This window comes from Rana temporaria, chromosome 3 (genome assembly GCF_905171775.1).
Source record: "Rana temporaria chromosome 3, aRanTem1.1, whole genome shotgun sequence".
Classification (NCBI taxonomy): Eukaryota; Metazoa; Chordata; class Amphibia; order Anura; family Ranidae; genus Rana; species Rana temporaria.
Window position 1 is genome coordinate 478,275,871 of NC_053491.1, and position 22,840 is coordinate 478,298,710.

General features: G+C 45.8%; 1 protein-coding gene across 2 annotated transcripts in view; it reads left to right on the forward strand.

Annotated features, from left to right (window-relative positions):
- The first annotated feature begins 4,148 nt into the window (after positions 1-4,148).
- LOC120933643 (alpha-2,8-sialyltransferase 8F-like) overlaps positions 4,149-22,840 on the forward strand; it is a 43,557-nt gene continuing 24,865 nt past the window's right edge. Inside the window, exons 1-4 of one of the 2 annotated variants that reach the window (XM_040346958.1) lie at positions 4,149-4,317; positions 10,096-10,236; positions 10,278-10,462; positions 16,341-16,421. In XM_040346958.1, the coding sequence (XP_040202892.1) occupies positions 10,356-10,462; positions 16,341-16,421 (188 nt within the window). In that variant the 5' untranslated portion in view covers positions 4,149-4,317; positions 10,096-10,236; positions 10,278-10,355. Of the gene's footprint in view, positions 4,318-10,095; positions 10,463-16,340; positions 16,422-22,840 lie in introns of both variants that reach the window. The other variant, XM_040346957.1, reaches the window with a different exon arrangement.

Here is a 22,840-nt window from a genome sequence, read left to right on the forward strand (position 1 = left end):
CTTTTATTCCTATTACAAGGAATGTAAACATCCCTTGTAATAGAAAAAAGCATGACAGGTCCTCTTAAATATGAGATCTGGGGTCAAAAAGACCTCAGATCTCATATTTAGGCTTCAATGCAAGAAAAAAAAAAAAAAAAAGGAAAATTTGTCATTTAAAAAAATGACAACAAAAAAATTGTCTCTTTAAGAGGCTGGGCGGGACTGACGTTTTGACGTCACTTCCGCCCAGCAGAGCTATGAGGACGGGTGGGGGCCATCTTGCCCTCACTACAGTCCTCACTCTCCAGGCGGCAACATCCGATCTCCTCCGCCGCTACCGACGGCTCCGGTAAGCGGCGGAGGGCGCGGAAAAGCGGCGGGAGAGGGGGGGCCCCTCTCCCGCCACCGATAACGGCGATCTCGCGGCGAATCCGCCGCGGAGACCGCCGTTATCGTTTACACGGCAGCCCACTGTAAAGGTGGATATCCCGGTTCTGGCAGCAGCTGCTGCCGTTACCGAGATATTCAGCTTTAAAAATAGGACGTATATATACAGTGGGCTGTCGTTAAGTGGTTAAAAAAAAAATAATAATAATTTAAACAGTGTTCACGTGTTCAAACAATTGTTTTGCCTGTTCGCAAGTTCTGGTGCAAATCAAACCGGGGGGGGGGGGGGGGATTGTGTGTTCGGCTCACCCTGAATTGTGATTGGTCGAGTTGAACCAAATATAAGCTGGAAAACTGGCCAATAAAGATCAACCAATTTCCTGAACTTCAAATGGAGTTGTCTCACGGTACCGGGAGTCTTCTGGTTGTTTTGCAGTATTAACCCTTGGCTGGTCTTCCATGTACCTGGAGTACCCTTCAAATCTCTTCAGTATTTAACGCAAAAACTGATTTACCGCAAGCGTTGTTTTAGAGTATTTTTGGGGGCGACATTTACCGTATTTATCGGCGTATACCACGCGCCGACGTATAACGTGCAACCCAAGCTTAGAAGGGAAGTTTAAGGGAAAAAAAACTTACATTTTGAATGCTCGTCGGTGCAGCCTTGTCGGTGTCCGTCTGCTGTCTTGCCCGGCGTCAATCGGCGGTCTTGTCCGGCGTCCGTCTGCGGCCCTGCGCAGAGTCCATCCAGCCTTCTGGTTGTCCATCTGCGGCTTTGGAGGTCGGTGCAGCCTTGTCGGTGTCCGTCTGCTGTCTTGCCCGGCATCCATCAGCGGCCTTGTCCGGCGTCCGTCTGTGGCTTTGGAGGTGTCCATCTTGCCCAAGGTTGCAGCATTGTATTTTTGAGTTTGGCGCTTCAGCTGAGCTGTACAGAGCCGGATTTCCTGTGTGTTCGGCTCCTCTCGGCTTCTCTCGCGGTCCTGCGGGCGGAGCCGAGCTCCTCTCGGCTTCTCTCGCGGTCCTGCGGGTGGAGCCGAGAGTGCCCGAGCCTACCCGTGTGCGCAGTACACTCGGCTCGGTCTATGTCGGTGGTGCTCAGAGACAGCGGGGATCGGCGTATAACACGCACCCACGATTTTCCCCTGATTTTAAGGGGAAAAAAGTGTGCGTTATACGCCAATAAATATGGTAACTCTTAGTGAATTAACCCCAAAAGCTTTAAAAAACATTCTGCCCATGAAGCTCTTCAATTACGTGGGAGGCTCAAGAGGGCGCAGCATCAATATGGAACTGGTAGTCATCGGCTTTAACACAATACATTTCACTATTTAAGGATGTGGGTTTCTTTTTGATCTTTTGAGGCTTGTAGTCCAATGCTACAAAGAAGCGAAGGGAACTATGCTATAGCCCCAATTGTTGGATATGTGCTCCTCAGTTACCTATTAATGAAAGTACAGTGCTTTGAAAAATTATTCATGTACCTTGAAATTTTCCACGTTTGTCATGTTACAACTAAAAACCTAAATGTATTTTATTAGCACACAGAGTGGCACATAATTGTGAAGTGGAAGGAAAATGATAAATAGTTTTCATTTTTTTTACAAATAAATATGTGAAAAGTGTGGGGGGGGGGGGGCATTTATATACTTTGTAAAACCTTCTTTCTCTGCAATTACAGCTGTAAGTCTTTTTGGGAATGTCTCTACCAGCTTTGCACATCTAGAGAGGGACATTATTTTCCATTATTCTTTTCAAAATATCTCAAGCTCTGTGAGATTGGATGGAGAGCGTCTGTGATCAGCAATTTTCAACTTGCCACAGATTCTCAATGTGATTTAGCTCTGGACTGTGACTGGGCCATTCTAACACATGAATATGCTTTGATCTAATCCATTCCATTGTAGCTCTGGCTGTATGTTTAGGGTCGTTGTCCTGCTGGAAGGTGAACCTCCGCCCCAGTCTCAAGTCTTCTGCAGACTCTTAGGCCCCGTACACACGACCGGATCTATCCGCTGGGATTTATCCGCAGATCCGGTCGTGTGTAGGCCCGAGCGGACATTTTCAGGCGGAAAAAAATCCAGTCGACGGATTCCCAGCGGATAAAAATTTCTTAGCATGCTAAGAAATCTATCCGCTGGAATCCAGTCCAGCGGACTGATCCGGTCGTCTGTACAGACTCACCGGATCAGTCCGTGCGCTCCCATCCCTCGCATGCGTCGTAATGATTCGACGCATGCGTGGAAGTATTTACCTTCCAGGGTAGCGCACGTCGCTGCGTCATCGTCGCGGCGACGGCGCGGCCACGTCACCGCGGATGTATTCCGCGGGGATTTTGATCTGATGGTGTGTACAGCCATCAGATCCAAATCCGCCAGAGGATTTATCCGCTGGAAACGGTCCGCCGGACCGTTTCCAGCGGATATCCTCTCGTCTGTACGAGGCCTAATAGATTTTCTTCTAATACTGTCCTGTATTTGGCTCCATCCATCTTTCCGTCAACTATGATCAGCTTCCCTGTCCCTGCTGAAGAAAAGAATCCCCACGACATGATGCTGCCACCACCATGTTTCACAGTGGGGATGGTGTGTTCAGTGTGATGTGCAGTGTTAGTTTTCCGCCACACATAGGGGTAGATCCACGTACAACGGCGCATTATTGCGCCGGGCATAGCGTATCTAAGATACACTACGCCGCTGTAACTTACTTTGTTTTGTTTCGAATCCTCAACGAATTTGCGCCGTAAGTTACGGTGGCGTAGTGTATCTCTTGCGGCGTAAGGGCGCGGAATTCAAATGGATGTAATGGGCCGTGTTTTATGTAAATACGTTGTGATCCGACGTAAACAACGTTTTTTTTTTTACTGCGCATGCGCCGTCCCTGGGGGTATACCAGTGCGCATGCTCGAAATTTAACCGGAACAAGCCAATGCTCACGACGGTGACGTCATTCTACGCAAATTCCTATCCGCAGACGACTTACGCAAACGACGTAAAAAATTCAAAATTGTACGCGGGAACGCCAGCCATACTTAACATTGAGTACGCCACCATATAGCACCTTTAACTATACGCCGGAAAAACCCGAATGAAAACAACGTAAAAAAATGCGCACGGCCGACGTACGTTCGTAGATCGCCGTAACTAGCTAATTTGCATACTCAACGCGGATTTTCGACGGGAACGCCACCTAGCGGCCGCCGAAAAATTGCAGCTTAGATCGTAGATACAAAGACGTACGCCTGTCGGATCGATCCCAGATGCCGTTGTATCTTGTTTTGTGGATACAAAACAAAGATACAACGCGGGAAATTTAAAATTACGCCGGCATAATCCTTTTGTGGATCTGCCCCCATAGTGTTTTGCCTTTAGGCCAAAAAGTTGAATTTTGGTCTCATCAGACCAGAGCACCTTCTTCCACACATGGCTTCTCACTAAAACATGGGACTAAAACATGGGACATAAAATCCCAATAAAATACATTTACCTCTTTGGTTGTAACATGACAAAATGTGGAAAATTTCCAGGGGTATGAATACTTTTTCAAGGCACCGTATCTCTTCATTTTACTCACAGCATACTTATGTTTGTTAAATAATAATTAACCATTCTTGTTATCAATAAAACAGAGCTTTAAAACAGTGACGCTTTTTTTGCAATCTTTATTGCTTTAGTATAATTGTTGGTGTCACGGGGGAGACTTTACAGCTTTAACAAATAGACATCTATATCATCCATGTAAAGGTGACCTGTGCCCCGCCAAAAAAACGTCAGAAGTGTCATAAATTGCGTTCTTTGCTAAATTGCTTCTCTGGCCGAGTCCTGTGTGTTCCTCGATCATTGTACATCTTGTAAAGGAAGAGATTATATATTTTTTCTTAAATAACGCACAACTAAGAAACACATCAACTGCACATCTTAGGATGGAGAGTCGAGGCCAAAACACCTCCAGGTATGAATGGATGGATGGATGGGGAATGTTTAAAGGGGTTGTAAAATAAATTATTTTTTTCCCTAAATAGTTTCCTTTACCTTAGTGCAGTCCTCCTTCACTTACCTCATCCTTCCATTTTGCTTTTAAATGTCCTTATTTCTTCTGAGAAATCCTCACTTCCTGTTCTTCTGTCTGTAACTCCACAGAGATACGCTACGCCGCTGTAACTTACTTTGGCTGGTTCGAATCCTGGAAGAATTTGCGCCGTAAGTTACGGTGGTGTAGTGTATCTCTGGCGGCGGAATTCAAATCGGCGATTAGGAGGCGTGATTCATTTAAATGAAGCTCGTCCCCGCGCCGAATGAACTGCGCATGCTCCGTTTCTAAATTTCCCGCCATGCATTGCGTGAAATGACGTCGCAAGGACGTCATTTTTTAAACTTAGACGTGACTTACGTCCATCCCGATTCACGGACGACTTACGCAAAAAAAAAATTCAAATTTCGACGCGGGAACGACGGCCATACTTAACATGGCAAATCTAACTATACGCCGCAAAAAAGCAGCTTTAACTATACGCCGGAAAAAGCCGACTAGAGACGACATAAGAGAATGCGACGGCCGCGCATATGTTCGTTGATTGTCGTAAATAGCAAATTTGCATACCCGACGCGGAGAACGACGTGAACGCCACCCAGCGGACACCGAAGTATTGCATCTTAGATCCGAAAGGCGTACAAGGACGTATACCTGTCGGATCTAACCCAGATGCTGTCGTATCTTGGTTTGAGGATTCAAACCAAAAATACGACGCTGGTAATTTGAAAGTACGCCGGCATATCAGTAGATACGCCGGCGCACTCGCTAAAATTGTACCTTTACAACCCCTTTTTAGGTATTTTTCTTATTTTAATTTTCTCTTATGCCGCGTACACATGAAAAAAAAAAACATTTTCAAAAACGTCATTTAAAATGATGGTGTGTGGGCTGCACATCGTTTTTCAGCTTCTGAAAAAACGACAAAAAAAATTTGAGCATGCTGCATTTTTTAACGTCGTTTTAAAAAAAATTTGTTTTTCGGGTACTAAAAAATGATCATGTGGGGGCTAAAACGATGTTTTAAACCCGTGCATGCTCAGAAGCGAGCTATGAGACGGGAGCATCGTTCAGGTAAAACTACCGTTCCTAATGGAGTAAGCACATTCATCTGACAGAAAAGCGCGAATCATCTTTTACTAACACAGAATCATCTAAAGCAGCCCAAAGGCGAATAGAACTTTCCCTTTAGAGTGCCGTTGTACGTGTTGTACGTCATTTTTTTAAAACGATGGTGTGTAGGCAACGTCGTTTTTAATGACCAAGTTGGAAAAACTTTGTTTCTTGGACATGCTGAAAAACAATGTTTTTTTTCATGCCGAAAAATGATCGTGTGTACGCGAGATTAGTCTGGGGACGTTGGCGTGGCAGTTTGCAGTGCGACGTTTGTCTAGATTTTTAGAGTGTTTGCTTGGTGACTTATTTTTTTTAGCTTTTTATGTTTGCATTCTAGAAAAGGCACAGGAACAGTTTAGTAATCAGAGGTGAACTGTTTTTACTTAAAGGGGATAAAGCACAGGATAGGGTAAGGGGGGGAAAAAGAAAAAAGATAGAGAAAGAGGAAAAGAGAAAAGACAGAGAAGGTAATAAAGAAGATAATAAATCAGGACTTGCATGGAGAAACGGGAAAAAGAATAGGGAAAGGGAGCGGGATTGGGGAAAAAAAAGGAATGGAATACAGAAAACGAACGGAATTAGAAGAGGGAGCCGGAGAGAAGACAGGAACAGCATAATGTGCATATGTGTGTATATAGAGATAATTATAAAATTATAAAATATATAGGTATATATAGATAGATAGATAGATAGATAGATAGATAGATAGATAGATAGATAGATAGATAGATAGATAGATAGATAGATAGATAGAAATAGATAATACAATTATAATATGTATATATATGTATATATTATAATTTTATTATCTATGTAATACAATAGATATAGATAGATAGATAGATAGATAGATAGATAGATATAGATATAGAGAGAGATATCTATATACCGTATTTGCCGGTGCATAAGACGACCCCCTAATTTTCCAGCTAAAATGTTGTTTTTGGGATATACTCACCGTATAAGACGACCCCCTTCCTACTAGTCATGCCTCGCCTCACCTCACTGTGCCATTACATGCCTCACTGTGCCATTATATGCCAGACTGTGCCACCATTACATGCCTCACTGTGCCACCATTACATGCCTCACTGTCACTGCATACCTCACTGTGCCATTGCATATATCGACGATCCCTTACCTTACCCCTGACATGCAGACTCTCAGTCAGACCGCGGGCGTTAATTTTTCAAAAGCCGCGCCTCCTCCTTTTGCTGTTCCGTGATAGGCGGAACACTCAGCTTCCCAGCAGACACTGTGTTCAGACGAGAGGGCATCCGTGATAGGCGGAACACTGAACAGAGGCTCTGCTGGGAAGCTGAGTGTTCCGCCTATCACGGAACAGCAGAAGGAGGAGGCGCGGCTTTTGAAAAATGGACGGCCGCGGTCTGACTGAGAGTCTGTATGTTAGGTTACCGGCGTATAAGACGACCCCCAAATTTTAAGAAGAATTTCATGGGTTAAAAAGTCGTCTTATACGCCGGAAAATACGGTATATATTTATATACACACTATTCTGCCAAAAGTGTTGGAACACCTGCCTTTATACACACATGAACTGTAATGGCATCCCAGTGGAATGTTTCACCATTCTTCTTGAAGCGCATTTGTGAGGTCAGGCACTGATGTTAGAGAGAAGGCCTGGCTCGCAGTATCTGCACTAATTCATCCTAAAGGTGTTCTATCGGGTTGAAGTCGGGACAGGCCAGTCAAGTTCCTCCACCCTAAACTTGCTCACCAATGTCTTTTTTTTTATTGTCCACTGATCAAAATCATTTGGTGGAGGGGGGGGATTATGATGTGGGGTTGTTTTTCAGGGGTTGGGCTTGGCCCTTTAGTTCCCAGTCAAGTTCCTCCACCCCCAAACTCGCTCATCCAGGTTTTTATGGACCTTGCTTTGTGAAATGGGGAACCATAGGAAAGGGAACAAGATAGGAAATGGAAAAAAAACATAGGAAATGGGGAAACCATTGGAAAGGGAACAGGATAGGAAATGGGGAAACCATAAGAAAGGGAACAAGATAGGAAATGGGGAAAACCATCGGAAAGGGAAAAGGGCAGGAAATGGGGTAAACCATAGAAAAAGTAACAGGATAGAAAATGGGGAAACTCATAGGAAAGAGAACAGAATAAGAAATGGGGAAAACCATAGGACAGGGAACAGGATAGGAAATGGGGAAAGCCAAAAGAAAGGGAACATGATAGAAAATGGGGAAACCATAGGAAAGGGAACAGGATATTAAATGGGCAAAACCATAGGAAAGGGAACAGGATAGGGAATGGGCAAACCCATAAGAAAGGGAACAGGATAGGAAATGGTGGAAACCATAGGAAAGGGAACAGAATAAGAAATGGGGAAAACCATAGGAAAGGGAACATGATAGGAAATGGTGGAAACCATAGGAAAGGGAACAGGATAGGAAATGGGGAAAGCCAAAAGAAAGGGAACATGATAGAAAATGGGGAAACCATAGGAAAGGGAAAAGGGCAGGAAATTGGGAAAACCATAGAAAAGGGAACAAGATAGGGAATGGGGGAAATCATAAGAAAGGGAACAGAATAAGAAAAGGGGAAAACCATAGGAATGGGAACAGGATAGAACATGGGGGAAACCATAGGAAAGGGAACAGGATTGGAATTGGGGAAACCCATGGGAAAGGGAACAGGATAGGAAATGGGCAAAACCATAAGAAATGGAACATGATAGGAAATGGGCAAACCCATAAGAAATGGGAACAGAATATGAAATGGGGAAAACCATAGGAAAGAGAACAGAATAAGAAATGGGGAAAACCATAGGAAAGGGAACAGGATAGGAAATGGTGGAAACCATAGGAAAGGGAACAGGATAGGAAATGGGGAAAACCATAGGAAAGGGAACAGGATAGGAAATGGGCAACCCCATAAGAAAGGTAACAGGATATGAAAATGGGGAAACCATAGGAAAGGGAAAAGGGCAGGAAATTGGGAAAACCATAGAAAAGGGAACAAGATAGGAAATGGGGAAAATCATAGGAAAGGGAACAGAATATGAAAAGGGGAAAACCATAGGAAAGGGCACAGGATAGAAAATGGGGAAAACCATAGGAAAGGGATCAGGATAGGAAATGGGGAAAAGCATGGGAAATGGGGAAAAGCATAGGAAATGGAACAGGATAGGAAATGGGCAAAGCCATAGGAAAGGGAACAGGATAAGAAATGGGGAAAACCATATGAAAGGGAACACCATAGAAAATGGGGAAAACCATAGGAAAGGGAACAGGATAAGAAATGGGCAAAACCATAGGAAATGGGGAAAACCATAGGAAAGGGAACAGGATGGGAAATGGGAACAACACGGGGAAAAGAGAACAGGTTAGAACATGGAAACAGAATAAGGAAAGCAAACAATATAGGCAAATTAAACCAAATACAGAATGGGAACAGGATAGGAAAAGGAAACAAGATAGATCAAGTATAAGAAAAAATGGTAAAAAAGAGGAAAAGGGAACAGAATTATGGCGAAAGAACAGCATAGGAAAAGGGAACAGAGTAGGAAATTGGAAAAACCATAGGTAAAGGAAACAAAATATAAAACTGGAACAACACGAGGACGAGAACAGGTCAGAAAATGGAAAAGAGATCAGGATGGAAAATGGGAAAGGGAACCGGTTAGAAAATGGAAACAACATAGGGGAAGGGAACAGGACAGGTAAAGGGATCAGGATTGAGAAAGGGATAAATCATGGAAAATAAAAATGGGAATCGGATAGTCAAAGGAAACAATGAAAAGAACAGAATAAGGAAAGGGAACATAATAGAAAAATAGAAAACCCAAAGGTAAGAGAACATGATAGGAAATGGGGGGGGGGGGGAACATAGGAAAAGTGAACAGGATAGAAAAGGAAACAAAATACATAAAGGGGACAGCATAGGGGAAGGGAATAGAATAGAAGAAGGGGACTGTGTAGAGGAAGGGGACAGTATACAAGAAGGGGACTGTGTAGAGGAAGGGGACAGTATACAAGAAGGGGACAGTGTAGAGGAAGGGGACAGTGTAGAGGAAGGGGACAGTGTAGAGGAAGGGGACAGTATAGAGGAAGGGGACAGTATACAAGAAGGGGACAGTGTAGAGGAAGGGGACAGTATAGAGGAAGGGGACAGTATACAAGAAGGGGACAGTGTAGAGGAAGGGGACAGTGTAGAGGAAGGGGACAGTGTAGAGGAAGGGGACAGTATAGAGGAAGGGGACAGTATACAAGAAGGGGACAGTGTAGAGGAAGGGGACAGTGTAGAGGAAGGGGACAGTATAGAGGAAGGGCACACTATAAAGGAAGGGGACAGTATAGAGGAAGGGGACAGTATAGAGGAAGGGGACAGTATAGAGGAAGGGATCGGGATAGAGAAAGGGAACAAGATAGATCAAAAGATACATAAAGAATTGAAAAAGAATCAGGTAAAGGAAAAGGGGAAATGAAAAACGGAAGAGAGAAAAAGCTTGCTGTGCATCTTTATATAAATCGCATTGCCCGTTTTCCCTAAAATTTAGTTTTAAGTGTTGGAAATCCTTTCCTTATGCCGTGTGTGTGTATCTTATCTCTTTAGAAGTGTCTGACCCGAATCTAATACAGTGCAATATAAATGAAGTACACGACGATCTTTCACCTTCCTCCTGGCACTGCTCTACTTTGGATCCCGATCCCTTGGCACACCTCCTGACCGTCTAGTGAATCAAGATCGTTCCTTGTGCCAAGCAGGTCAAGCCTGCCCTCAGGTCTACATGTGAGATTCCAATGCCCGTCAATGTCCTCTCTGGGAAGGAATATTTCCTGCCAAGTTCTATAGAGACGATCTGGACTTAGGATATGAAGTTGAACAGTATACTACGTAGATGGCGCCTCTTCCTTCTCGCGGCGCTGGCTCTCCACGGCTTCTACAGCAGTCTGCAGAGGAGGATGACCATCGACTTTTGGTAAGGGATTTTTACTGCTTGTGTGCATTGAACTCCTTTATAGAAGGAAAGCAAACCTGATTTTTTGGGGATTTTCTAGGGTAGATACCTTAATCTGATATCATTTATTGAGCTTCTTATGCCGCGTACACACGAGCGTTTTTCACGACGTGAAAAACGACGAGAAAAAATAGAGCAGGTTCTAAAAAAAATTCTGCCCATTTTTGTCGTCGAGAGAATGCTCTTGGAGCCTACACACAACCGTTTTTCACGTCCAATTAAAAAAAATGGAATTTTTCTCGTCATGAAAAACGGTGGTGTGTACGCGGCATTGGGCAAAATTTCATAAAGTAGAAGCGAGTGTTATTTCGATTATTTATTTTTTCTCTCTTTTTTGTGTGTATGCGTATGATATGTACTGTTGCTTTAATAGTTTATCATTTTACTTTTTTCAGTCTTTTTTTTGTTTTGTTTTGTGTGATAAAAAAATACAAATAAAAATTAGGCTAATGAGGGGCCCTTTTTTTTTTTTGCATAAGGTTAACCCCTTCTATTCACTTGTTTGAATCTGGTTACCCATGTCCTAAAGACTTGTCTGTTTGTCTCAAGTGTTAGCCAGGGCCGCTGATAGGGGGGGACCACCAGTCCTCCTATAGGGGGCCCGGGCACACAGGGGGGCCCAAACACCAGAGGGAAGGAGGGGCAATTACAGCTGCGGCTCTCGGCAGCAGCTGAAAACCCTCCCGCCGATTTTTAGCTGTTGCAGGGAGAGACACGGATACACCTGCTGGCTTCCTTGTCCTGTTAAAAAATAAATAAATAAATAACCCTGTATTGCTTTAATCCATTGTAAAAAAAAAAAAAAAAAAAAAAAAAATTGTATAAAAATAATTAGTAAAAATTGTAAAATAAAAAAAATGTATTTAAAAAAAAATATATAAAATGTTTTTGTTCAAAAATGTTGAAAACTATTTTAAAAAAGGGCTAATTCACACAGCTTTTCTGTTATCTGTGTGTCCGCAAAGAATGATTTTAGTATATTTATTGTGATTTTTTTTATATATATATTTGAGGGGGGCACTGCAAGGTAACTCTTTTGTATATGGTATGTTTTGTTTGTTTTTCTGTGTATAGGCGACCTTCACATGATTTTTCTAACTGCCGAGTAGTTAAACTTTCACAATGCTGTTTATTTGCCTGTCATTCATCTACCCATTTTTTTATTTTATTTTTTTACTGTGTGAACTTTTACTGTGTTTCTCAAATAAAGTTAGAAAATTCTTTGCAGTGCTTTTTCTGTGTGATTGGGTCTTTTTCCATGATTAATGTCAACTCAATAGCATAGTGTTCATTTAGTGGCAAACAGATCAGATATTCCTTTTTTAAGTTTAACACGCAGAGACTGTTTTTTGTTATCTTGGGTTTATATTGAGGGGGAGTTTACATGCCACAGATTGTACATGAAATGTTTGTATTAGTTTCAGTCTCCAATGCTTTGAGACTTACTCTAACATACATCTCAAGTCTCCCGCATTTCTGTGGCGGCTCCCGCACACCCGTAAGCGTCTCGCAAACTCCCGGGAATGATCGGTGCGGCGAGGAACAGCTGTGAACACTGATCTCCTTTGTATAGATTTCAGCTGTACCTCCCACCGCACCTGTTGTTTTCTGTGTGCTCCTCCCCCGGCCCCCTCCGTATCTTTCTCTGCCACTGTGTTCTACTCCGCCCCGTGTCCTCCCCTGCCCTCTTGTCCTCCTCCGCCCCATTGTCCTCCTCTGCCCCATGTTCTCCTCCGCCCCGTGTTCTCATCCGCCCCGTGTTCTCATCCGCCCCTCACATTCTCCTCCCCCGTGTTATCCTTCGCCCCGTGTTCGCCCCCGTGTTCGCCCCCGCGTTCTCCTCCGCCCCGAATTCGCCCCCTGCCCCGTGTTCTCCTCCGCCCATGTGTTCTCCTCAGACCCTGTGTCGTCCTCCGCCCCGTGTTCTCCTCAGTCCCCGTGTTCTTCTCCGCCCCGTGTGCTCCTCCGCCCCCGTGTTCTCCTTCGCCCCCGTGTTCTCCTTCGCCCCCGTGTCCTTCTCTGCCCCTGTGTCCTTTTCCGCCCCGTGTTCTCCTCCGCCCTCATTTTCTCCTCCGCCCCCATTTTATCCTCCGCCCCGTGTCCTTCTCCGCCCCTGTGTTGTCCACCACCCTATGTTCTCCTCCGCCTCAGTGTTCTCCTTTGCCCCATGTTCTTCTCCGCCCTGTGTTCTCCTCCCCCCGTGTTCTTCTCCCCCCCCCCCAGGTTCTCCTCCGCCCCCTGTTCTCCTCCGCCCCCTGTTCTCCTCTGCCCCCTGTTCTTCTCCGCCCCCTGTTCTCCTCCGCCCCGTGTTCTCCTCCGCCCCGTGTTCTCCTCCGCCCCATGTTCTCCTCATTCTCAGTGTTCTCCTCCACCCCGTGTCCTTCTCTGCCCCGTGTCCTTCTCTGCCCCGTGTCCTTCTCTGCCCCGTGTCCTTCTCTGCCCCGTGTCCTTCTCTGCCCCGTGTCCTTCTCTGCCCCGTGTCCTTCTCTGCCCCGTGTCCTTCTCTGCCCCGTGTCCTTCTCTGCCCCTGTGTTCTCCTCCGCCCCCATGTCCTTCTCTGCCCCCGTGTCCTTCTATGCCCCATGTCCTTCTCTGCCCCTTGTCCTTCTCTGCCCCGTGTCCTTCTCTGCCCCGTGTCCTTCTCTGCCCCGTGTTCTTCTCTGCCCCGTGTTCTTCTCCGCCTGTTTTCTTCTCCTCCCCGTGTTCTCCTCCGCCCGTGTTCTTCTCCGCCCGTGTTCTTCTTACCCCCTGTTCTTCTCTGCCGCTCCTGTCCTCCTCCTCCACTCCCCCTCATCCTCCTCCTCCACCCCCCCTTGTCCCCATGGCGTAGGTTGCCATGGTGATCTATGCCCAGAAGTGGGAGCAAATACCTGTATTATGCAGGTATCTGCTCCCTCCTCCCCCCTGAAAAGTGCCAAATGTGACACCGGAGGGGGGTGGGGGGAATTCCAAAAAGCGGAAGTTACATTTTTGGGTGGAACTCTGCTTTAATGAATAGAATAAAACTGGAAGCAATATTCTCCATGTGCTAAGGAAAATTTCATTACGATGATCAGCATTACAATGAGCAAGTGCCCAATGTCTGTTCTGTATTTAAGAATGTGTCTGCGCCCATGCGCTTAACGATTCCACGCATCCCGCGCAAGTCGACAGCTGTTTTCTATTTGTTTAAGTATGCACCATGTCGCACAATGCGTCAACATGTTTATAAAACAGCCCCTAAGTGACACTTTTGAAACTTTTTTTGGGGACCAGTGAAACTATAACAGTGATCAGTGCTAAAAATATGCACTGTCAGCAATGAGTTAATTCAAAGGATCCTCTGTAACTCTCAGTTGTCATTTAAAGCCCACTGCACCCGTTAAAACTCCCAAAAACCCACCTTAATTTCCATTTTTCCATTGACTTTAACATATTTAGACAAAATTTAAATTTCTCCCAATTTTCACAGAAATTTGGGGTAAATTAAAACTTTCAATTTGGCTCATTCTCACTATTTATCTAATCCAGTTCCAGCAAAGAGATTCACAGTAACAATCCCTAGTAGGAACCTCACAGCTAGACTCTCTCTAGCCACTTCCCGCCCGGTCAATAGTCAATTGACGTCCGGGAAGTGGTTCTGTAATCCTGACTGGACGTCTATTGACGTCCTGCAGGATTACATGCCGGTGCGCGCCCGTGGGGCCGCGCAGCGCGGCAATCGGTGATGCGGGGTGTCAGTCTGACACCCTGCATCTCTGATCTCGGTAAAGAGCCTCCGGCGGAGGCTCTTTACCACGTGATCAGCCGTGTCCAACCATGGCTGATCACGATGTAAACAGGAAGAGTCGTTGATCGGCTCCTCCCCACTCGTGTCTGACAGACGCGAGTAAAGGAGGGCCGATCGGCGGCTGTCCTGACGGGGGGGTTTGTGATGATTGTTTATCAGCGCAGCCCCCCTCGGATGCCAACACTGGACCACCAGGGAGTGCCCCCCGGTGCTCAATAGAGCAAAAATAGGCACAAAAAGAAAATAATAACATTTTTTTAACACAATCGATGCCAATCAGTGCCCACAAATGGGCACTGACTGGCAACATGGGCGCTGCCTGAAATGATGCCCAGCAATGCCATCAGTGCCACCCCTCAGTGTCCATCAGTGCCACCCAGTGTCCATCAGTGCCACCTCTTAGTGCCCATCTATGCCCAGTGCCCACCTATCAGTGCCCATCTGTGCCACCCATAAGTACCCATCAGTGCCACCCATGAGTGCCCATCAGTGCCGCCAAAGAGTGCCCAATGCCCCCTATGAGTGCCCATCAGTGCCGCCTATGAGTGCCCATCAGTGCCGCCTATGAATGCCCATCAGTGCAGCATACCAGTGCCACCTATCAGTGCCCATCAGTGCCACCTCATCAGTGCCCATCAGTGCCACCTTATCGGTGCCCATCAGTGCCGCCATATCAGTGCCCATAATTGAAGAAGAAAACTTACTTATTTACAAAAAAAATGAACAGAAACAAATAAAAACTTATTTTTTTTCAAAAACATTTTTCTTTTTTTAGTTGTTGCGCAAAAAATAAAAATCGCAGAGATGATCAAATACCACCAAAAGAAAACTCTATTTGTGGGAACAAAATGATAAAAATTTCATTTGGGTACAATGTAGCATGACCGCGCAATTGTCATTCAAATTGCGACAGTGCTGAAAGCTGAAAATCGGCTTGGGCAGGAAGGTGCGTACGTGCCTGGTATCCACTTCCAGTGGCTTCCAGTGGCTAGAGATGCCAGCAGTTGTGAAAGATTTAGCCCACCACCACCCACTGAAATTTCAGTTGTGGGAAGACTAATGCCCTGTACACACAATCGGAAATTCCAACAAGAAAAGTCCTATGTGAGCTTTTGGACGGAAATTCCGACCGTGTGTATGCTCCATCGGACTTTTGCTGTCGGAATTTCCGCCAACCAAAGATGTGAGGCCTCGTACACACGACCGAACATGTCTGCTGAAACTGGTCCGCGGACCAGTTTCCGCAGACATGTCCGACCGTGTGTAGGGCCGACCGGACAGTTTTCCGGCCTAGCGGACAGGTTTCCAGCGGACAAAAGTTTCTTAGCATGCTAAGAAACTTGTCCGCCCGAAGCCTGTCCGTTGGACATGTCCGATGGTTAGTACGACTCATCGGACATGTCCGCTGGCCCGGAATCCCGTGCATGCGTCGAATTGATTCGACGCATGCGTGGAAGCATTGACCTTCCGTGTCAGAGAACGTCGGTGTCGTCTATGTCACCGCGTTCTCTGTCCGCGGGGATTTTGGTCTGATGGTGTGTACACACATCAGACCAAAACATCCCAGCAGACATGTCCGATGAAAACGATCCGCGGACCGTTTTCATCGGACATGTCTGCTCGTCTGTACAAGGCCTCAGAGCTGGTTCTCAAATTTTCAGATGGAAAAAATTCCTATCGGAAAATCTGAATCGCCTGTAACAATTCCGACGCGCAAAATTCCTACACATGCGCGGAAACAATTCAACGCATGCTTGGAAGCATTGAACTTAATTTTCTCGGCTTGTTGTAGTGTTGTACGTCACCGCGTTCTTGACGGTCGGAAGTTCAGAAATCTTTAGTGTGACCGTGTGAATGCAAGCCAAGCTTGAGCGGAATTCCGTTTGATAAAACCATCCAATGTTTTTCCGACTGAAAATCCGATCATGTGTACGCGGCATTAGAGTTCCCTAATGGTACACAAAGATCAGAAAAATAACCATTCTTTACTCTATCCTAAAAAAAAGTGTTGGCTATCCATAAACTTCAATTAATACAAGTTTGGGTTTCTTCTTTTTAAAATGTTTCCAGGAGGAGAGCGCGTTCTGTGAAGGCCTCGAGTTCTGACTGCGAGAAAGTGAGAAACATCACTTTAACAGAGTCATTAAAATCGTAAGTATTGAAGTCACTAAAATAATGATATCACTTAGGTTACATCAGTATAGCGGAAGTAAGGGAATGGATAGAGCCCCTAGTAGGCTCTTATTTCTGTCTCTATCACTGCTCGGGGTATTCACTCTTTCTATATGTCCTGTTGACCAATGACCATTGCTACTGTGCCAAAACGTGATGGGAAATCCAAACATATGTAGTTGTCCCGGTACAGAAGGGGAAGGGAAATACTCCAGTGGGGACAACTGTTCGGGTGACAACTGCCAAAGAGGGGATTTCCTCCTGTTGTGTCTCAAGGACAGCAAGGGATATCTCTCTAATGAGACACACACAACAAAAACGTGACCATTGGTGTGCGCAGCCTATTGCATTAGGGTGTGCACCCCGAAGAGCAAACATAATTGCATGTGTATATACAGTATACTGATGTTGTCAGTAGAGCTGTGGATGGTGTTAGTAGGGCAGAGATTAATGTCAGTAGTTTTTATTTTTATTATATTTTTTTATTTTAGGAGTCCTATTAGGGAGCTTTGGTGAAATATCAGGGGTCTATTTCTATGCGTTAGTGCACGTTTAACACAGTATATTCCAGTGCATTGCTGCACGTTTAAAGCAGTAGATTTCAGTGTGTTACTGCATGTTTAATGCAGTATATTTCTGTGCACGTTTAACATGTATATTTCAGTGTGTTATGTGCCATTTAATGCTGTATTTTTCTGTGCGTTACTGCACGTTTAACGCAGTATATTTTGGTGCAATCTTCACCACACAGGGTGATTAGGGTGTGCCCATGAAAGTGACCAACTTACTGTACAAAATAAATAATAATAGATGTGCTTTAAAGTCTATATTCACCTTTATTACAACATTTTTATTTATTTATTATTTATTTTTTAAATTACTATTATTATCATTTACCATATTTGTCGGCGTATAAGACGACCTTTTGGATGCAAAAAAAATAGGACTGTGAAAATTAACTATTAATTAATCGATTAATCTTTAATTTTTTTGATCAATCAAAATGTTTTTGATCGATCAAAATGTTTTTGATCGATCAAAATTCTTTTGATTGGTACTCACCTCCCTGCCAGCTTCCGTGCCTTCAGGGAGTTTTGTCGGAGATCCGGTGACGTCGCGGACACCTGCAGGGCTTGCCGTGTCCATCTGAAGGGCTCCTTTGCTGTGCCTTCATATCTGCATGCGGGTGGGACCTTACTATCTGCCACACGCAAGGGCTGTTACACTTCCCTCTATCACTTCCCTCTATCAACCTGGAATTCTACAGCTATCCACTGGGAGTTGTCATAGTTCCCTTCACGAGACATCTACATGCCGACGGACTGATGTTAACCCCTCCTCATCTGGATTCAGCAGTGGTATCATTGTACACATTTTTATACCAGTATCATACTTAGCTACATGTTTTTATGACTGCTTTTGGTACCGTTTGGTATTACTCGCACCATTTTTACAGTTTATGTAGCTACATCGATTTTATCTCCAGTGCAATATTTATTTTGTTACCTACTTGAAGACTATAAAAGTTTTAATGCTATTCCCATCGAGCGCTGCCTTTGTGTGTTTTTTGTATCCTGCTATCCATTTTTCCAGTGGTTGGTAGCTGCACTGGGAATCAGCCTGCAAGGAGATCAGCTAAAAGTAGTTGGATCTGTATGTGCTTTATAATTAATCAAAATTAGTCGATTAATCAATTAAAAAAACAAACGATTAATCGAACACAAAATTTTTAATCAGTAACAGCCCTAAAAAAAATGCATCCAAAGTCGGGGGTCGTCTTATACGCCGGATCTGTCTCCGTCAGGCTACGGACATCCATGTTTCAGACTGCGGGCATCCATGATTTAAAATCCGCGCATCCTCCTCAGACTGTTCCGTGATAGGCAGAACACTCATTTTCCCAGCAGGGCCTCTGTTCAGTGTTCCGCCTATCACGGATGCCTTCTCATCCTCGGACGAGAGGACGTCCGTTATAGGCAGAACACTGAACAGAGGCCCCGCTGGGAAAATGAGTGTTCCGCCTATCACGGAACAGTCTGGGGAGGAGGTGTAGCTTTTGAATCATGGATGCCCGCAGCCTGAAACATGAATGTCCGCAGCAAAAAAATAAGGTAGGGAGATCGTCTTGGCCGGCACAGTAGAGGCATCTGATGGATAGTGGAGGCATGTGATGTCACAGTGGAGGCATGGAATGGCACAGTGGGGGCATGGAATGGCACAGTGGGGGCATGGAATGGCACAGTGGGGGCATGGAATGGCATGGCACAGTGGGGCATGTAATGGAATAGCACAGTGGGGCATGTAACGGAATAGCACAGTGGGGCATGTAATGGAATGGCACAGTGGGGCATGTAATGGAATGGCACAGTGGGGCATGTAATGGAATGGCACAGTGGGGCATATAATGGAATGGCACAGTGAGGCATGTAATGGAATGGCACAGTGAGATTTGAAAAATGCCTGTTTCTGTCAGCGGTTTTTCTGGCTACCCTTCAGCTTCCAGACAGACTAGTAGGAAGGGGGTCATCTTATACGGCGAGTAAATAGGGGGTCGTCTTATACGCCCAGTCGTATTATACGCCGGCAATAATGGTAATTATGTCCTTTTCTCCATGTGTCTGTCACTAGGACTTGTATATGTGTGTTTTCTTTCACTCCGGATTGTAGGGCATGGGTCTTTGCCCCTAAAGCTCCCTCCTTTCCTGCATTGGGGGGGGGTTCTTTCTTTGGTAGGGCCACTCACCAAATACTCGTTGGTTGGCTTTGGCTGATCATGAGGCGTAGGGTCCACTGGGCCTTTTAGATAGGTTGACCTGAGTGTGCCTCCCCCCCAGGGGGGTTAGGGCAGGGTCCTTCATGACACATTCTAATTGTACTTTTTTTGTACACTTTGGTGTTTAATTTTTGCGCACCACACCATGGGCTTAAAAAACACCAAAACACTGGGCCAGATTCACAGAAGAAGTACGCCGGCGTATCTGCTGATACTCCAGCGTACTTTCAAATTTGCCGCATCGTATGTTTAGTTTGAATTCTCAAACCAAGATACGACGGCTTCTGCCTTCGATCCGACAGGCGTACGCTTCGTACGCCTACGGATCGTAGGTGCAATACTTCGGCGCCCGCTGGGTGGAGTTCGCGTCGCTTTCCGTATCGGGTATGCTAATTAACTGTTTACGGCGATCCACGAAGGTACGAGCGTTCGTCGCATTCTCTTATGTCGTCGCTAGTCGGCTTTTCCCGGCGTATAGTTACAGCTGCTATTTCTTGCCTTATATTTAGACTTGCCATGTTAAAGTATAGCCGTCGTTCCCGCGTCGAATTTTAATTTTTTTTTGCGTAAATTGTCCGTGAATAGGAAAGGACGTAACGCACGTCGACCGTTCTAAAAATTACGTCGGTGCGATGTCATTTCGCGCAAAGCACGGCGGGAAATTTCAAAACGGAACATGCGCAGTACGTTCGGCGCGGGAACGCGCCTAATTTAAATGATACACGCCCCATTTGAATTAGGCGGGCTTGCGCCGGACGGATTTACGTTACGCCGCCGCAAGTTTACAGGCAAGTGCTTTGTGAATCAAGAACTTGCCCGTAAAACTTGCGGCGGTGTAACGTAAATGCAATACGTTACGCCGTCGGAATTCTACCTGAATCTGGCCCACTGTTTTCAATAAACTGTCCATACGGGGCACAGGGGCGCCACCCCCCTAATCCATGCACCCAGACCCTAATCTACATGCATGACGCATGGATTCTAATGTTTTTTTAATTTATTTTTGAAGCACATAATTAGAGCCTGAGGATCTAATTAGCTTTAAAAAAAGGGTGGGCATAGCATTGCGCCCCAAGACCACCCAGTTGTGGGACATTAGCGGTTAATATTTGCTAATGTCTTCCTGCTTCTCCTCCTGGCCAATTAGGAAGTGGGTTCGAGCGGATCCTCCCAGTCAGAAGCCTGGGCTATCTACTTGCCTTCCCTGGTGGAGTGATCTTCCTCTGCTCCCCACCCTGTAGTAGCCGGGGCCCATAAGCGTCGCGTAAATAAAGCGGAACGCCACCTAGGAATTGCAGCCTAAGGTCCGACGGTGTAACACAGTGTAACACTGTCGGATCTTAGGCATATCTATGCGTAACGGATTCTATGAATCAGTCGCATAGATACGACCGGCACAACTCAGAGATACAACGGTGTATCAGGAAAAACACCGTCGTATCTCTATGTGAATCTGGCCCAACATCTTGAAGTTGATGTGGGGTCATACACAAGTAAGCAACTGGGATGAGATATGTCTTCTGGAGCCAATTCAGGGTCATACGCAGGTAAGTAGCCATTATGGGAGACCTAATTTGAAGCCATGCTGAGGCTTTGCAGTTGGAATGAGATATATAGTCGGAAATCAAGTCAGGGTCGAGAGATATGGTCTAGAGCCAAGCCGGGGTCGAGAGATATGGTCTGGAGCCAAGCCGCGGTCGAGAGATATGGTCTGGAGCCAAGCCGGGTCGAGAGATATGGTCTAGAGCCAAGCCGGGGTCGAGAGATATGGTCTAGAGCCAAGCCGGGGTCGAGAGATATGGTCTGGAGCCAAGCCGCGGTCGAGAGATATGGTCTGGAGCCAAGCCGGGTCCAGAGATATGGTCTAGAGCCAAGCCGGGGTCGAGAGATATGGTCTAGAGCCAAGCCGGGGTCGAGAGATATGGTCTGGAGCCAAGCCGGGGTCGGGAGATATGGTCTAGAGCCAAGCCGCGGTCGAGAGATATGGTCTGGAGCCAAGCCGGGTCCAGAGATATGGTCTAGAGCCAAGCCGGGGTCGAGAGATATGGTCTAGAGCCAAGCCGGGGTCGAGAGATATGGTCTGGAGCCAAGCCGGGGTCGGGAGATATGGTCTAGAGCCAAGCCGGGGTCGAGAGATATGGTCTAGAGCCAAGCCGGGGTCATAAACGGGAGATTAGATGTTTATCAGCAAGTCAAGGGCACAATCAGGAGTCAAGCAGAGAGAAGTCCAAGAACAAGCCTAGTCTGTAATGGGTAATCAATAAGCGCAGAATCAGGATACTCAGGACCAAGGATCGTGGATACTGTAGAATTACAAATCTCGACTCCTTTCCTTAACTACTTCCAGTCCGTGCCTTTTCTGGCACTTTTTTGTTCACATGTAACAATCAGTATTTTTTTGCTAGAAAATTACTTAGAACCCCCAAACATTTTATATTGTTTTAAAAGCAGAGGCCCTAATGAATACATCCGTGTGTTTGGCAATTTTGAATGTCACACAGTATTTGCTCAGTGGTTTTTCAAATGCAATTTTTTGGGGATTTTTTTTATTTTTTTTTAAATGTAATGCAAAAAAAACACAATACATACTGTAACTAGAGGTCGACCGATATGGGTTTTTCTCTGGCCGATGCCGATATTTAGAAATCGCGGCGGCCGATGGCCGATATATGATGCTGATTTTTTTGGGCCGATATGTTAGGCCGATTTTTTTCCCCCCTTCATCTCATAAAATCTAACAGTTAGACCCCTTTCACAGTGGGGCGTTTTTCAGACGCTTTTGGGCTAAAAATAGTGCCCTTAAAGTGCCTACAAAACTGCTCCCCTGCAGTCTCAGTGTGAAAGCCCGAGTGCTTTCTCACTGAGGCGGTGCGCTGGCAGGACGTTAAAAAAAAGTCCTGCAAGCAGCATCTTTGGAGCGGTGTATACCGCTTCTCCACCACTCCTCCCATTGAAATGAACGGGAACCGCTGCCGAAGCGCCTGCAGTGGTGCTACATGGGAGCATTTAACCCCTTCATCGGCCGCTAGCTGGGATATAAGCGCCCCGCTAGCAGCCAAATAGCGCCGCTAGAATGATGGTCCAGTGTGAAAGCAGCGGAGTTATGCGGAAAAAAATAATATTAAAAGTCAGCAGCTACAAATACTGCAGCTGTTGACTTTAATATATGGACACTTACCTGTCCTGGGTGCCCGCAATGTCGGCACCCGAAGCCAATCTCTCCCTCAGGTGCTGCCGCCACCATCTTCGGTAAGGGAATCAGCAAGTAAAGCCTTGCGGCTTCACTTCCTGGTTCCCTACTGTGCATGCGCGAGTCGTGCTGCGCGATACCACTGGTCCCTGCTGTCTTCTGTTACGGTGGCGTAGTGTAAATGGGCCGGCGTAAGCTTGCCCAATTCAAACTAGGCTGGTAGGGGGCGTGTTGTATGGTAATGAATCGTGACCCCACGTAAATGACGCACCTTACGAACGGCGCATGCGCGCGCATGCTCAGTATCACGTCAAATTTTCTCCCTAACCTAACGCCGGCTCAATGTTTAGTCGACGTGAACGTAACCTACGCCCATCCCCATTCACGGATGACTTACGCAAACGACGTAAAATACGACGCTGTTCCAACGTTTCC